At 45.8% G+C, this 15,751-nt stretch overlaps 1 protein-coding gene across 1 annotated transcript in view; it reads right to left on the bottom strand.

Annotated features, from left to right (window-relative positions):
- Positions 1-729: 729 nt before the first annotated feature.
- Positions 730-15,751, bottom strand: part of TPO (thyroid peroxidase) — a 250,087-nt gene continuing 235,065 nt past the window's right edge. The window contains exon 11 of the mRNA XM_044290990.1: positions 730-833. Within this exon, the coding sequence (XP_044146925.1) occupies positions 730-833 (104 nt within the window). The remainder of the gene's footprint in view (positions 834-15,751) is intronic.

A 15,751-nucleotide genomic window follows, 5' to 3' on the forward strand; every position in this document is an offset into this window, starting at 1 on the left:
AACTTTCCAATTTGTGTGAAGTAACACCAAGTGGGAATAAACACTGAAGTTTTGCGTTAAGAACTTGTCTTTTGGCTCTGTACTACGTCCGCTTACCCTATCTACCAGAACAAAACCACACAGGTGCCAGAGCATCTAAATGTTGTGGCAGAGAGCAGGTGGGCATAATTTTTTCATTAGGTTCCTCACACTCCAGAAGCTAGTTAAGGGACATATACAATATCTTGAAAAACACTTTAGCATCTACTGAAAATATGATATTATATTATACTTCAACAAAAATCTTTCAAGTGTTCTTTGCAAGTTTTGATACATGCCCAAAAAATGGGGTCTGAAGGTGTCCTAATACATGTCCTCTTGATATATACTGACAATAATAAGCATAGTGCCTACACATTACGTCTGGATTATTTATGACAATTAAAAAGAGCATTTCCTATTCATGAGGAACAATGTATAAAGATCCATCTCAATAGGGATAAAGACACGCTGTGATTGAAATTAATATCCAGAGAGGTAGAGCTGACAGATGGAGCTTCATACACACAGGTAGAGATACACAGATACAGATGTAACAGCTCACATACACTCTCAAGGGCATTCTGATACCGGCAGGCTAGTGACATTACATTGCCAATCATTTGCACATGAGGATCTACAAGAGTCTTGTTATCTAAATGATTGACAATAAGCAAATAGGAAATAAGTGGAAAACAAGACAAGTCTTCCTTACCCTCTGCAAACTAGAATCCAGCAAATCACAGCCCAGGAAAGAAATAAAAGAGCAACCAAAATGATGGATGCTACGGACGCTCGTGGAAGTTTTCCAGTATCTGAAAACATGAAAGTTGCAACACAATATTGGCTTAATAGGATGTTCTGTAGAGGGAAAAAGAATCTTAAAGAGTCAAAAATTCTTTCTGGAAACCATTTAGCATTCGGCTAATGAAACCTACAAATTATTGCTGCTTTATGGCGACATATAAATATTTTATTGAACAGATTTCGCTTTTAATCATGATTAACGTTTACATAAGGAACATCTCCTGATGGTCCTAATGCATTCCAATCCTGACTTAATTGCGGCTGTAAAACATTGTCTCTAACAAAATAGGATGTTGTGTTCTTCTCTCGATAGCGAAATAATTATGAAAATCTATGGTGACATTTATGTAGTCGCCGCCGCAGCACAATTATTCTAATCGTCACCTCTTTGCAAAGTAAAAGGAACATTTAATTCATGAACAAGAGATTCAAAAACAAATCTTGATTGAAGGAATATATTTAGGAGCAGAAGAATGTTAACTAGTCATTAGCAGCCATTAAAGGACAGGAAAAGTTTCAAAAATCTTGGTAGAAAAAAGTCCATGTCTCCAGGTTCACATCTGTACTAGTATATCTGTTTCTCTGTTCAACATAAAAACTAAATATGATGGTAATTCCTCCTGCACAAACTGGATGTAGCAGTGATACTGGGGGTATCTACAAATGTTTTTTTATTTGTTATTTTTATTATTTATTGTAAAGTTGTGCATTTTCATATGTTTCGGCAATTCATTCCAGTGGGAGGTAATAGTTGCCAATGTTTGGCAGGAATAGGGTTAACAACCAGCCAAGTTGACAAGACCTACTTTCTGCCATGAGGGGGAGCTCCAGCTCAGATAGTGAAGGGATAAAAAGAACATGCCAGATCTCCTACTCCTAAGAACCCTATCCTATTCTCCTGTGAGACTCTTATTCCAGAGAGATTTTCAGAATCAAGCACATGGCTTCCAAAAAGCATAAGTGTGCTAAGACATAAGAGTGAGCAAAAAGACCACAGCTTTTCAGACACTGCTTAAGGTGAGGGACTACGGTTCAGACACCCATCACCTAGAGTAACCACCAGGCCATACTAACATCAAGCCTGGATCACAGTGCACACCTATATCCACACATGCCTGCAAGTGCCATTAAATTGCCATACAACCAGCCTCCATATCTCCTCCTCTGGTGCCAGGAACAGTATCCTATACTTAATACTATTGGATGTGCCACAAGTTATATTTTTCACTAAGAGAGACTGTTGTAGGTTTACTTTTGGCCTGATTATTCAAACCACCTTTCCACTGCATCGATCCCCAGGGAGCAATAGCTTGAATGAATGCACTGTGACACAACATCTCATGAAGGCTACCACCACTCCCATCCTTTGCACAGGCTTCTTAGGGGCTTGCTGCAATAGCATAGCTTGTCATTTGGACAACTCATCCTCACCATGTATCTTTTACATTGTGGTACATTGTATTAGGTTGGGATACACATTGTCACATTTTTGGTTATTACATTATAGAAATGGCTATAGTATGTCTTGTCACAATGAGCTAATATGTTTACTCACTAGCATTAGTGCATAATATGTGCACTTTATGTGCTTATTAGTGTTGGTCGAGCACCAAAGTGCTCGGGTGCTCGAGTAGAACACCTTGGTATGCTCTAGTGCTCTGCAGAGCACCCGAGCACAGTGGAAGTCAATGGGAGAACCCGAGCAATAAACCATGCACCCCCTGCTCTGAAGACGGTAGGGTGTCTGGTTCACAGGAAAAGGTCAGAAATTGATGGAAACACCACTGAAATGGTTCGGGAACAGCATGGAGAGGTTGTCTGGATGCATCTTGAACTCCCAGGTCGCTGCTATTTTAGAGGAAAAATTGTTAGGAAACATTCTTTCCTGTATATTTACTTTTATATAAAGTGCAAGTGCTGCCAAAAAGGAAGAGGCACTCCGATACAACATGTATAGCACATAAAGGAGGGCCTCATTCACATTGTGGTACAATTGTTCATGTAGTGGGACTCCTAAACTCATAAAGTCTATGCACTAAGTGAAAGGGCTGCCAAAAATTACAAGGAACCAGGACTCCAATACACCCTTTATTACACATAAAGGAGGGCATCCTACACACCCTTGAAAAATTACGATTAATGGCCTGCTGGTGACCCTCAAAAACGATTGGAGCAAGGGCCTGCTCATCTGACCATCTAAAACATTAGGGGTGAGGGCTTGCTACTGATGTGACCATCTAAAACATTAGGGGTGAGGGTCTGCTGCTGAGCTAACCCTGTAAAACATTAGGGGCGAGTGCCTGCTGCTGATCTGACCTTCTAAAACATTAGGGGTGAGGGTCTGCTGCTGAGCTGACCCTTTAAAACATTAGGGGCGAGTGCCTGCTGCTGATTTGACCATCTGAAACATTAGGCGCGAGGGCCTGCTGGTGACCCTCAAAAACATTATGGTTGAGGGCATGCTGGTGACCCTCAAAAATATTATGTGCGAGTGCCTGCTGGTGACCCTCTAAAACATTATGGGTGAGGGCCTGCTGCTGAGCTGACCCTCTAAAACATTAGGAGCGAGGGCAGCCTAATAAGAATGTTGATATGATGGAGGAGGAGGAGGAGGAGGAGAAAAGGGAGATTGAACCATATACCCTTTTAGTGGTGGAAGGGGTGCATGGGAATACAGCGTATTCAATACACCATAAAAGCCACATTTAGAGTGCCTTTATGTTCAGCCGCTTTCCTCTGGTGGAGTAGAGAAGTCAGGGGCAATCCAGGCCTTGTTCATTTTTATAAGAGTAAACCAGTTAACATTTTCAGTTGACAGGCGGATACGATTATTAGTTATTATAACCCCAGCCGCACTAAATACCCGCTCTGACAAAACGCTGGCGGCGAGGCAGCCCAGTACCTCCAAGGCATAGAGCACCAGTTCGTGCCACGTGTCCAGCTTGGACACCCAATAGTTGTAAGGCACAGAGGGATCACTGAGGGCGCTGACATGGTCTGCTATGTACTCCTTCACTATCTTCCCTAATTTTTCCCTTCTTGTGACACTAGGCCGCACATCTGTCATGTGCTGCTCAGGTCATGTGCGGAGGTCTGCTAGGTTAGTAGCACATGTGTAGCCTTTTGTTATTGTTTTGGAGTTAAGCTGTATCCGCCTCCCTTCAGGTGGACTGGGTGGGGTCGTTGGTATGAGTTTAAATTACGCCCACTCCCTGTGTCCTGTGCGGTTTATAGCTTCTGTCTTGTTCAGAGGAAGGAAGGAGGAAAGGATTGCTGTTCCAGCTCAGTACAAGATAAGTTGGTTTTGTTTTCTTGTGATTGTCTGTCTAGGCTGTTAGAGAGACGCCTGTCCTCTCCAGGTCCGGAGGGAGCAGGCTGCCTCTTTCCCCCTTTCACCATCTTAGGGATTTTAGGGAATCTTCAGCCTAGGCACGAGGACACATTCATTCCCACATTCAGGGTCTGAATGTGGGCATAGAAGTCTAGGGAGAGCTGGTAGGGATTTGTCAGGAGGTGACCTTTATCCCCAGCTTCTTGCCTAGACAATTGTTTTATTGTATTCTGTGTATCTTGTATAATGTCCAGCGTGACAACATCAGGTTGAGGGTGCTAACGGGGTGTCATAAAACTGTCCCAGGCCTTGAAGAGTGTTGCCCTGCCTCTGTTGAAACTGCTGTTTGTTCGCCTTGTATACCCTCCTCAGTTGGCCAAGGAACTACGTACTCTGCAGCCAGCGTTGTCAGCTGGAAATTTTGGAGCAATTTTTCCACAAGGACCTTATGGTATTGCACCAATATGCTCATCCTATCCACCACAGGAATGAGAGATGAGAAGTTCTCTTTGTAGTGGGGGTCGAGAAGGGTGAACAACCAGTAATCTGTGTTGGCCAAAATGCGTACAACGCGAGGGTCACGGCAAAGGCAGCCTAACATAAATTCAGCCATTTGTGCCAGAGTCCCAACAGACAAGACTCTCAATCTCCTCATCCTCTTCCTCCCTTCTACACATCCTTGCTGAACAGATGGAATAAAACTTCCATGCAAACTACCCTCTGCAGTGGAGGCAACCGTCTCTTGCTCCTCCTCATAATTCAATTCGCGCTGAGAAGATGAACTGAGGGTGGTATGGCTATCACCCTGTGTACTCTCTTCCCTATTTCCACCTCTTCCACATGCAAAGCATCCGTCTTAATTGTGAGGAGCGAGCGTTTGAGTAGACACAGAAGTGGGATGGTTACACTGATAGCGTTATCGCTGCTCACCGTCTGTATTGATTCTTCAAAGTTGCGTAAAGCCTCACAGAGGTCAAAAATCAATGCCCACTCGTTGCTTGTGAAGAGTGGAAGCTGACTGGAAAGGCGATGACCATGTTGCAGCTGGTATTCCACTGCTGCCCTCTGCTGCTCAGATAGCCTGACCAACATGTGGAACGTCGATTTCCAGCGCGTGCTCATGTCGCACAGCAGTCGGTGAGCTGGCAATTGCAATCGTTGCTGCAGCATTGCTAGACCAGCAGAAGCTGTCGATGACTTGCGGAAATGGGCACACACGCGGCGCACCTTCACCGGTAGCTGAGGCAAATTGCAGTAGGTTTTGAGAAACCGCTGAACCACTAGGTTGAACATGTGGGCTAGGCATGTGTCACAACCAGACAGCTGAGAAGCTCTGACAGAAGCCTTTCAGAACCTCCTCCTTGAGTTTTCTTTGTTGTGCTGTTCAGTTCCTCATCTCGTTAGCCTCTCTCAGCTGTCATGCAGTTGGACTGATTGCATCCCTTTAAATTCCGCCCCATAATGCATTACTGGGCGGCTTATACTTCTTCCTGGAGTGTGTGTGCATGCTGATCCTGTTTCCCAGTCTGCTACAAAGTTAAGTGCTGTACATTTATCTGTTATTTTCTGTTTGCTGGATCCCAGGTGACCCTGACTCCCTCCGTGTCTGGTGTAGGGAGCCGGTGGTCGTGTCCCCTCACTATTGTAGGGTGTTCAGGGGTTATATAGTCGAGGTACGTGGATATGCAACCATCCACCTTTGGGATCTTTGCATAGGCTGAGCAGCCAGGGAAAGTGCTAGGTCTTGTGCAGGGGTCTCCCTTTTGGTTCCTTAGCTTTGGATCTAGTGAGTCATATATGCATGTTGCTTTGTCTTGTTTCCTGTACACCAACCGTGACAGCATGGTATGTGTGTGAGCTTGCCAAGCTCCAAAGCCTCCAACAAGTTACGACCATTATCAGACACAACCATGCCTGGTTCTAGGTTGAGTGGTGAGAGTCACAGCTCAGTCTGGTCCCTTATCCCCTGCCACAGCTCTGCGGTGGTGTGCTGTTTGTCACCTAAGCAGATCAGTTTAAGCACAGCCTGTTGCCGCTTCCCCACTGCAATGCTACACTGTTTCCAGCTACCGACTGATGTCTGACAAGATGATAATTCAGAGGTGGAAGTGGAAGAGGAGGCGGAGTAGGAGAAGTGCGGGGGTTGCAGCCACTAACATAGGTGGTGGCGGAAAACCCTGATGGAAGTAGGGTCCGCAATCCTTGGCATTGGTAGAACCTGTGTCATCCCAGGGTACGACTCGCTCTCGGCCTCCACAACATTCACCCAGTGTGCCATCAGGGAAATGTAGCGTCCCTGACCGAATGTACTTGTCTATGTGTCTGTGGTCAAGTGGACCTTCCCAGTAACAGTGTTGGCCAGGGCACGTGTGATGTTACGGGACACATGTTGGTGTAAGGCTGGCATGTCTCACCTTGAAAAATTGTGGCGTGTGGGTACTGCGTAACGCGGGACAGCCGCCGACATTAGGCTGCAGAAGGCCTCAGTGTCCACAAGCCTTAATGGCAACATTTCAAGACCCAGTAATTTGGAAAGCTGCACATTTAGTGCTATGGCCTGTGGGTGGGTGGCTGGGTATTTGTGCCTGAGTTCAAATACCTGGGTTAAGGACATTTGTACACTGCGCTGGGATACTGACACGTATGTGGTCACTGATGGTGCTTGCGAAGGTCCAGGTGCAGGACGGAAGGCATCCAGGCCTGCGCCTTTGACAGGGGATTGGCCAGCATGTAACACAGGGGAAGAGGAGGCAGACAATGATTGTGGACCCAGGTGTTCGGCCCACCTATTATGGTGCTTTGATGCCATGTGGCGGATCATGCTGGTGGTGGTGAGGTTGCTAGTGTTCACACCCCGGCTCATTTTGGTAAGGCACAGGTTGCAAATTACAATTCTTTTGTCGTCCGCACTTTTCTCAAAAAAGGGAGATTTCCGCAAGGCGGTGCTCCGGGGAACAGTTCAAAGCCTTTTTGGTGTGGCCCGCCTTCTCCCTTTTGCCACTGCCTCTTCCAGCCTGTTGCGGTGCAGCAGATCTCTCCCCCTCGGTACTGCTGTACTTGCTCGGATTTCCACCTTCCCAGGTTGGGTCAGTGACTTCATCGTCCACCACCTCCTCTTCCATATCCTCACTCTGTTCATCCTCCTGACTTGTTGACCTATCCACTACCTCAGTGATTGACAACTGTGTTTCAACCTCTTCATCAACCAATAATTGCCGTTGAGTTATTAGCTGTGTCTCATCATCATCATCCACCTCATTAAACAGTAGTTGCCGTTCCCCACAGTCATCTTCTTGTGATTGTGGATGCTCAAAAGTTTGGGAATCAGGGCACCAGATCTGTCGCTCTTCAAGCGTGCTTGGCGAGAGGACCAAATCAAGGAATGGCGCTGAAAAAAGCTCCTCGGAATATCCGAGTGTGGGATCACTTGTTTGGCCAGCCTCTCCATGGTGGGAGGAAGGAGGATCAGGGTGAGGATTGAGTTGAGAAGACTCTTAGCTACTGAGACTGGACTTGGTGGAAGACAGGGTGGTGCTTAACCGACTGGAAGCATTATCTGCTGCAATCCAACCAACCACCTGGTTGCACTGTCATACGCCGCCCTGCAAATTGGGACATGAAGGTAGGTATCGTGGATGATTGCTTTTCTAGTGCCCTGGCAGCAGGCACAGTTTCACAGCACCAAGGGCCACGGCCTCTACGTACACCATCAGCATCACGGCCACTGCCCGTCCCTTACTGCTCGCCTTATTCATATTAAATGTTCTATATGTTTGAAAGTCTGTCACACGTACACTAGCGTAGGATTTGGAAGTGTATGCGCAAACTAATTTCAAAAGGTATTTAGGATGTGGAAACGTAACACAGGAGATATCCCGCAGATAATGTCAATGCTGTCACCAGCGGCTAATGAAAAATTACAGGGAATGTCACAGGTATTTGGGATGAAGAAACGTTATACAGGAGAGGTACCACCGGTAATGTCATTGTCCGCAGCGTCTACGCAAAAAAGTACACTGTGTGTCACACATAAATTTTTGAAGCGCACACGTTACACTGCAGATGTAGCCCTGGTAATGTCACTGTCAGAAGCAGACACCATCTATTAAAAAAAGTACACTGGATGTCACATATACATTTTTTAACTGCACACGTTACACTGGAGATGTGCCCCTGGTAATGTCACTGTCAGAAGCGGACACCATCTATTGACAAAGTACACGGTATGTCACAGATAAATTTATGAAGAGCACACGTTACACTGCAGATGTGGCTCTGGTAATGTCATTGTCAGAAGCAGACACCATCTAAGGAAAAAGTACACTGGATGTCACAGATATTTTTTGGATGTGCACACTTTACATTGGAGATGTTGCGCAGCTAATGTCACTGTCCGCAGCGGACACCGTCTACGGAAAAAGTACACTGGATGTCACAGTTATTTTTTGGTTGTGCACACTTTACACTGGACATGTGGCGTAGCTAATGTCACTGTCTGCAGCGGCCTAACTAATGTACGCTATTTAGTGCAGGATGCGCTAAAAATAGATTTTGCTGCCACACACAATAGTCCTTAAAAGGACTTTTGGGTCTAAGTTTTAGCAATTTAGCTAAAAATATATATTATTGCTGCCACACACAACAATTGTCCTTACTACTCGATCATTACTACTGTGGGAAAGCGCAAGGTTCCTGGCCTCGGTGAGGTAAGAGCCGGTAGTTTTAAGTGTCAGCGGCAGCTAGTGCTGACTGACACTATCGGTTATTTATTGTGGCTGTAAAGCCGATCTGGGCCGGCTCTTACTGGGAGCAGCCAAAGTGCAGGGTCGGTGGCTATTCCCCACATTCCAGGCAGGGTTTTGGTTAGGGATATAAAACCCAGCCAGCAGTCTCAGCTAGGTGTGGATTATCCTCCATTTCACAGTGAGTCTTTAGAGTCTCTGTGGTTTGAGATCTACATGATGTGTGCCGTACTAAAGGGCTGAGAGCCGCATTGCTGGGAAGAAGGCCCTAAAACCTGTTGGGGACTGCTACTGCCAAAACCACTGACAAGGCAAATGCTTTTTTTTCTGTGCACTTGCCATGGTGTGAATGAACACCAAGACGACAAACTGTCATTTTTGTTTGTGTGAATAAACACTGCATTATTTAAGTCAAAGACTTTGTTTTTGCCTCCGTACTGCATCCGCTAATCTGCCTACCAGAGCGAATCCCCACACTACTAACAACTGATTGAGGCCTTCCATATATCAGCTTCCACAAAATAGTGATAGAGGTTTTCCATATACCTGCGTCCACAAAATACAGATTGCAGGTTTTGATATACCTGCTTCAACTAACAACAGATTGAGGCCTGCAATATATCAACTTCCACAAATGCTGCTCTTCTATTGGGACTTTGCCCAATTTTTTGCCCGCTTCCCACTACATTGTATGCCATACTAAATGGTGGCATTAGAAAGTACAACTTGTCCCACAAAAAATAAGCCCTCATATGGATATGTGACCGGAAAAATAAAAAAAGTTATGGCTCAAGAAAGATAGGGAAGAAAAATGAAAATGAAAAAAAAACCTCTGGTATTCTGTTAAAGGGGTTATCCAATTATGCCCCCCAAAATGCTTGGCAACCGCATACAGATAATACTTATGCTCGGGGGTGCAGCCAATAGCAGGCCGTGAAGGAAATGAGCCTCCCTAGCGTCACCCGTGATGCTATGGAGGCTCTTTCCCATTGTGGCCTGCTATTGACTGCCCCCCACATCTCTGGATGTTTTCATTCATGAGACGTGGGGGGATGCAGTGGCGGCTGTGTGGGCATCAGTGACGCGGGTGCCGGGAGTGGGCTAAGTATTACCTGTATGAGGTGCCCTGGCATTTTGGGAGGCATTATAGGGTTTGAATAACCCCTTTAACTCCTTGCTGCTGATGCTTAGTTTACCATGACAAAAAATAGCCATTTATCATGAATAATGACTTGAGTATAAGTTGATATTGCTGTCATAATGTGCAAGAAATAAAAGCGTGAACATCATACGTTATACACAAAAAATATGATCTATTACACGTTACACACCAATAATGTTGTTAAACCTTGCACATGTGAGATTGTGAATAAACTCTGCCTGTATAATATTTAAGTTTAAAGTGTACTTAAACTGTCATTTGGAATTCCGGGCACTAGAGGCCACTGTTTTGCAGCTACAACCAGCACACTCTGGGATTTGCATATGTAAAGTAGGTGATGACTCATGCTGCTTGTGAGTGAACCAGGAAGTGTTGATCTGACATGGTGGTAGGATTGTGCTGTGAGGGACTAAATCCGATTCCATCCTGGCTTGCAGATGTCCGGCAGTGAATGGACACTCAAAGGAAGGAGAGTAGCTGTCGTCTCCTTACTGAATCCAGCTCTTTGAAAGAGAGGTTGTCCCAGGAAGACCAGTTTCAGTGTGTGGACAGAAGGCCTCATCATCAAGCAAGGCCGCACGGTTGCTGAGAGCTTGGTGGCCATCCCGGGTAAGCGGCATCCTAGGGCCCAGAACGGACGAAGGTTAGTACACCCATTTACTCCATGCTTTACACTAGTGGCGCCTGAAAAACAGAGACTAAGCCTAGGCCTGAAACTAGATAGCTAGTTAGGGTTGTGTTATTGCCAGGTTGTTCGGGACTGTTCTGCGGCGCAGTATTGATGTTGCAGGCTCTGCTGTGTCCGCCATCGGCTAGGTCAGTCCTCTGTATCGGCACAGCACGACTTGCAGGCTCTGCTGTGTCCGCCATCGGCTAGGCCTGTCCAGTGGGCAGGGACATTGACTGTGAGTCCGGGATATAGCGTTTTCTATGCGTATTTGCATTGTTTTGGTTATGCCTGTGTTATGACTTTTTGCCTAAGTAAAAGTTTCTGTTCTTGCATATTAAGCTGGTGTCAGTGTCGCTTTCCTTGTCTGTGACTTCGCTGTATCCTGGGGAGCCCACCCCGGTACACGGCTTACACACACACCAGTAACTCCACCATATAGTGCCTCTCCCATACAATATGCTCAAATAATAACATAATATGCTATACAGATAAATAATCCTGCTAAGGGTCCATTCAGACGTCCATAGTGTTTTGCGGTCTGCAAATTGTGGACCGTAAAACACTGATGCCGCACATCACCGGCACTTAATAGATGATTCCTATTCTTGTCCGCAGCTGCGATAAACTGTCTGCAGATGTAGGGGGCGGGGCCTTCCATGCGCTCCGGGCCCCCCATGCCATGGGCTCCATAGCAGCTGCATGGTCTGCCTATATGGTAGGTGCCTGACCTGACACTCCCCCAAAACTGGTTGAATCCCGTGATGCCGGCAGTTCTCTCTTGTGGCTATTCTTACTGTGGTTACTTTTACTGCTTGATTGACCATTATTGAAGCATGTACTTTGCTTTATATACTTTATATTATTTATGATCACTTATGTCAATAGTGCATGCTTTAGTTTAAATGGCTCAAGAGGTGGTGCCTTATGATTGTAACCTTGGTATGAACCTTTATTAGGTGGATGATATTACCTTATGGAGTGTAACCTACACCATACTATTTTTAACATACAGTACTGTATGCTATTGGGTGATGTGCCCCCTGTAGATTTTCTGTATCTGATTTCCATTTTGTCGTTTTCTCTCTAGTGATTAATTTATTCCTGTATTTGAACTAATAATGTTTTCGATTTATATATTTTTATATAATATGGCTGTATGGATTTTTTTAGTGGTTTTAGCATTAAATTTAAAAGGTAGTTAGACGCACAGGTTTGAGTGACCACCACACGGGGTGCCCACAGTCGAGTAGTATCACCCCACTACTCAAAATGGTATGAAAGAGATATATTAAAAAAAAGGGACTGGGCACACCTCCAGATATTGGGCCACTGACTTTAATAATTTTCAAATTAAGATAACAATCATGAAATAAAACCTATAAATAGTATATTAATATTAGAATAAATAAATACTGTGACGGTACAATCATGAATTAAAAAGCACCAAAAGTTGAAATAAGCAGCAAATATGTTTGTATAGAAAAGCGCAACAACTTGAGTAGTTTCTAATATAGCAGAAACTGACAATCACTGACAATGGAACAGTTACTTTGAAACCAACAGTGTCTTTTAAAAGTAACAGCACGTTTTCAGAGCAGCCGACAACAGGATCTTATTTTACTATCAGTGTCTTTCAAAGTTAGCAGCACATTTGCGGAACAGCCGACAACAGGATAGCAGCTAGATAAACACTCTTATCACTGTTGTACAAGGTAGTGGCAATCCATATCTGTAACAGGCAGCTTTGTACTACCTTAATAGCGCACACAGTGAGACTTGTTCAGTGCGGAGAAAAGCTGAACATACAGCGGCGTCCCGCTGCATGTATGACTCAGCGATGTCCCGCTAAAAGTTACTGTGTAGCAAACTTGATTACACCGACCTCAAAGTCGGAAACGGTCTTACCCGCTTGGTGCGGCCCCAGCCGTCCTGCGGTATTCAAATGGACTTTGGCTTTCTATCCACCAGAGTTTCGTTTGCTGTCGTAGGTCTGCACACGTGGGTCCGCCGGTTTGGCTTCAGATCCGATGTGATAGTGCTGGAGCCCCGAAACGCGTCTGGTCAGACCCCCCCATCTCTTAAAGAAGTAGTGCACTACTTAAAGGACAAAGACTGTTGCCTATCATCCGCTAAAGGTTCGCGTAGAGGGCACTATCACATCGGATCTGAAGCCAAACCGGCGGACCCACGTGTGCAGACCTATGACAGCGAACGAAACTCTGGTGGATAGAAAGCCAAAGTCCATTTGAATACCGCTGGACGGCTGGGGCCGCACCAAGCGGGTAAGACCGTTTCCGACTTTGAGGTCGGTGTAATCAAGTTTGCTACACAGTAACTTTTATCGGGACATCGCTGAGTCATACATGCAGCGGGACGCCGCTGTATGTTCAGCTTTTCTCCGCACTGAACAAGTCTCACTGTGTGCGCTATTCAGGTAGTACAAAGCTGCCTGTTACAGATATGGATTGCCACTACCTTGTACAACAGTGATAAGAGTGTTTATCTAGCTGCTATACTGTTGTCGGCTATTCCGCAAATGTGCTGCTAACTTTGAAAGACACTGATAGTAAAATAAGATCCTGTTGTCGGCTGCTCTGAAAACGTGCTGCTACTTTTAAAAGACACTGTTGGTTTCAAAGTAACTGTTCCATTGTCAGTGATTGTCAGTTTCTGCTATATTAGAAACTACTCAAGTTGTTGCGCTTTTCTATACAAACATATTTGCTGCTTATTTCAACTTTTGGTGCTTTTTAATTCATGATTGTACCGTCACAGTATTTATTTATTCTAATATTAATATACTATTTATAGGTTTTATTTCATGATTGTTATCTTAATTTGAAAATTATTAAAGTCAGTGGCCCAATATCTGGAGGTTTTAGCATTAAGGCTACTTTCACACTTGCGGCAGGACAGATCCAGCAGGCTGGTCTCCCTGTTGGATCCGTCCTTCCGCTGTTTCGCCGTATCGCCGGACCACCACTCCGTCCCCATTGACTATAATGGGGACGGGGGCAGCACTCCGGTGCAGTACAGCAGTGCACGGCGAAAGGCCGCCGGACTAAAAGTTCTGACCGCAAACTGCCATACTGCGCCGGAGCGCCGCCCCATCCCCATTATAGTCAATGGGAACGGAGCGGCGATATGGCGAAACAGCGGAAGGACGGATCCGACAGGGAGACCAGCCTGCCGGATCCGTCCTGCCGCAAGTGTGAAAGTAGCCTAACTCTGGCAGGCAAACAATCTCAATTCTGCTACATCGGTTTCTCTTTGGCTCTGCTGTACTAATAGACTTAATTGGAATCTCTGCTTCTGCAGGATGCTGCAATTTCTCTCTGTAGTCTGACTCTGGATTATGCCAGCGAATAGGTTAGAATTCTGTCAGCTCCAACATGGAGTCTCAACCAGAACACACCAGAACTCCCTACCTCCTTCTGGTAGCAAACAGGACTGTCCTACTTCTGACAAAGAAAGGAGGGGAGAATGGAATGGTGAGTTTCATTCTAAGTCTAGCTCTGCCTGTCACGGCTGGGAGGTAGTTTGCCGTGACACTTTCGCCACACATACTGGTTGACTGTGGCAACGTATTGTATTGCATGCGTGTGTGCTTTCCCTTTAAGGCTGTTGCTCTTCCTTTCTGGTGTGCATGGGGTTAAGGTGTGAGCAAGGTGGAGCTGGGTGTGGTCTCAGGTGTCTTCATATACTGTTTTTGTGAGACTGAGATCATTGTTATGTCTGCCTTTGTATGAGAAGGAGCTTGATCCTTTCTTGGATGCTATCTGAGGGCCATCCTAGTTTTACATCGATGTCATCTGCGATGTCATTCCCTTGTCTTCCCTTTGTTTCAATTCCTTTACCTATCCTCACTTGTTGTTTTGAGTATGGTGTGTGATGTACAGGGTGTTTGTTGTATGTCATTTGGTGTTCCATGTCTGGTCTATTTGGTGTTTTGGTGTTCCCCTGTTTGTCTGTACCTCCGGAAGGGGGTCCCCGGGGTTACCCGGAGGGGAAACTACAACTCAGTTAAGCAGCGCTGTCTGGGTCCGCCATGCATCTTACCGCATGGTGGTCCAGGCAGTTACTACTGCTCCTGTGTTTGGTGTTGGTACTGAGCCCAGATTTGTGTGTTTGGTTGTGAGGAATATGGATTATCATCTATTGGCAGCCCTGATTATCATTTGATTCACATTTTGGCATGTACACAGTCAGTGTACATGCAAAATATGTTCTCACCCCACAGCCATCTGCTGTCAGCTAGAAAGGGAGGAAGCCTCAGGGGTCCAGGCTTCAAGGAGGCCCCAGGTGGATAAAGTCACACCTCAACCAGCCAGGTTGGAGGCAAGCTAACCCTGCTGGAAAAACCCCAGCAGGAGGTCTCAGGCCTTGCCCAGGATCAATGATACCTCCCAGACATGTTGGCACCTACATTTCATAAGGAATTATGAATCGTCCGTCCATCCCAGACATAATTTGGTTATCTTTTTCAATCCTGGAGCAAAGCCAAACATCCACGTGGTCTTAGCTTAATGCTAGGATGCCCGGGAGGGGAGATATACATATCTCCCCATAGAAACCAAATAAAAGTAACATGCTTGGACTCTAGTTGTAGCCGGAAACCAAGGTGGATCAATTGGGCCCGGAACCACCTTCCTGCAACATTTTGGTCTGCGGCTATGGGCCCTAAGGGGTTTTATGGGTCATTTTCTGCCAGCACCAGAGAAGGAGGAGTGAACCCTACCCATAGGCGGCCGGCTACCGCTGGTTGGTTTCTCACCCTTTATAATCCCGTTAGCAGACCGGGCTTATATCAAACGAGAAGCTGGTGGCAGATTTCTCGGGCTGAGAAGGCGCTGTTGCCTCTCTGTACCCGCGTGGACAAGAGGTGTCTGTGTAAACTGTACCAAGCTGACCTTACTTGCTCCTCTGGAGGGCGTAATGTCACGCTTTGGTAACAAGTGACTATACTGCGTCTCGTGACTTGACGTAGGTGATGTCAAGCAGGCACAAGGCGTGGTATTCGT

Source organism: Bufo gargarizans, chromosome 4 (assembly GCF_014858855.1).
Source record: "Bufo gargarizans isolate SCDJY-AF-19 chromosome 4, ASM1485885v1, whole genome shotgun sequence".
NCBI lineage: Eukaryota > Metazoa > Chordata > Amphibia > Anura > Bufonidae > Bufo > Bufo gargarizans.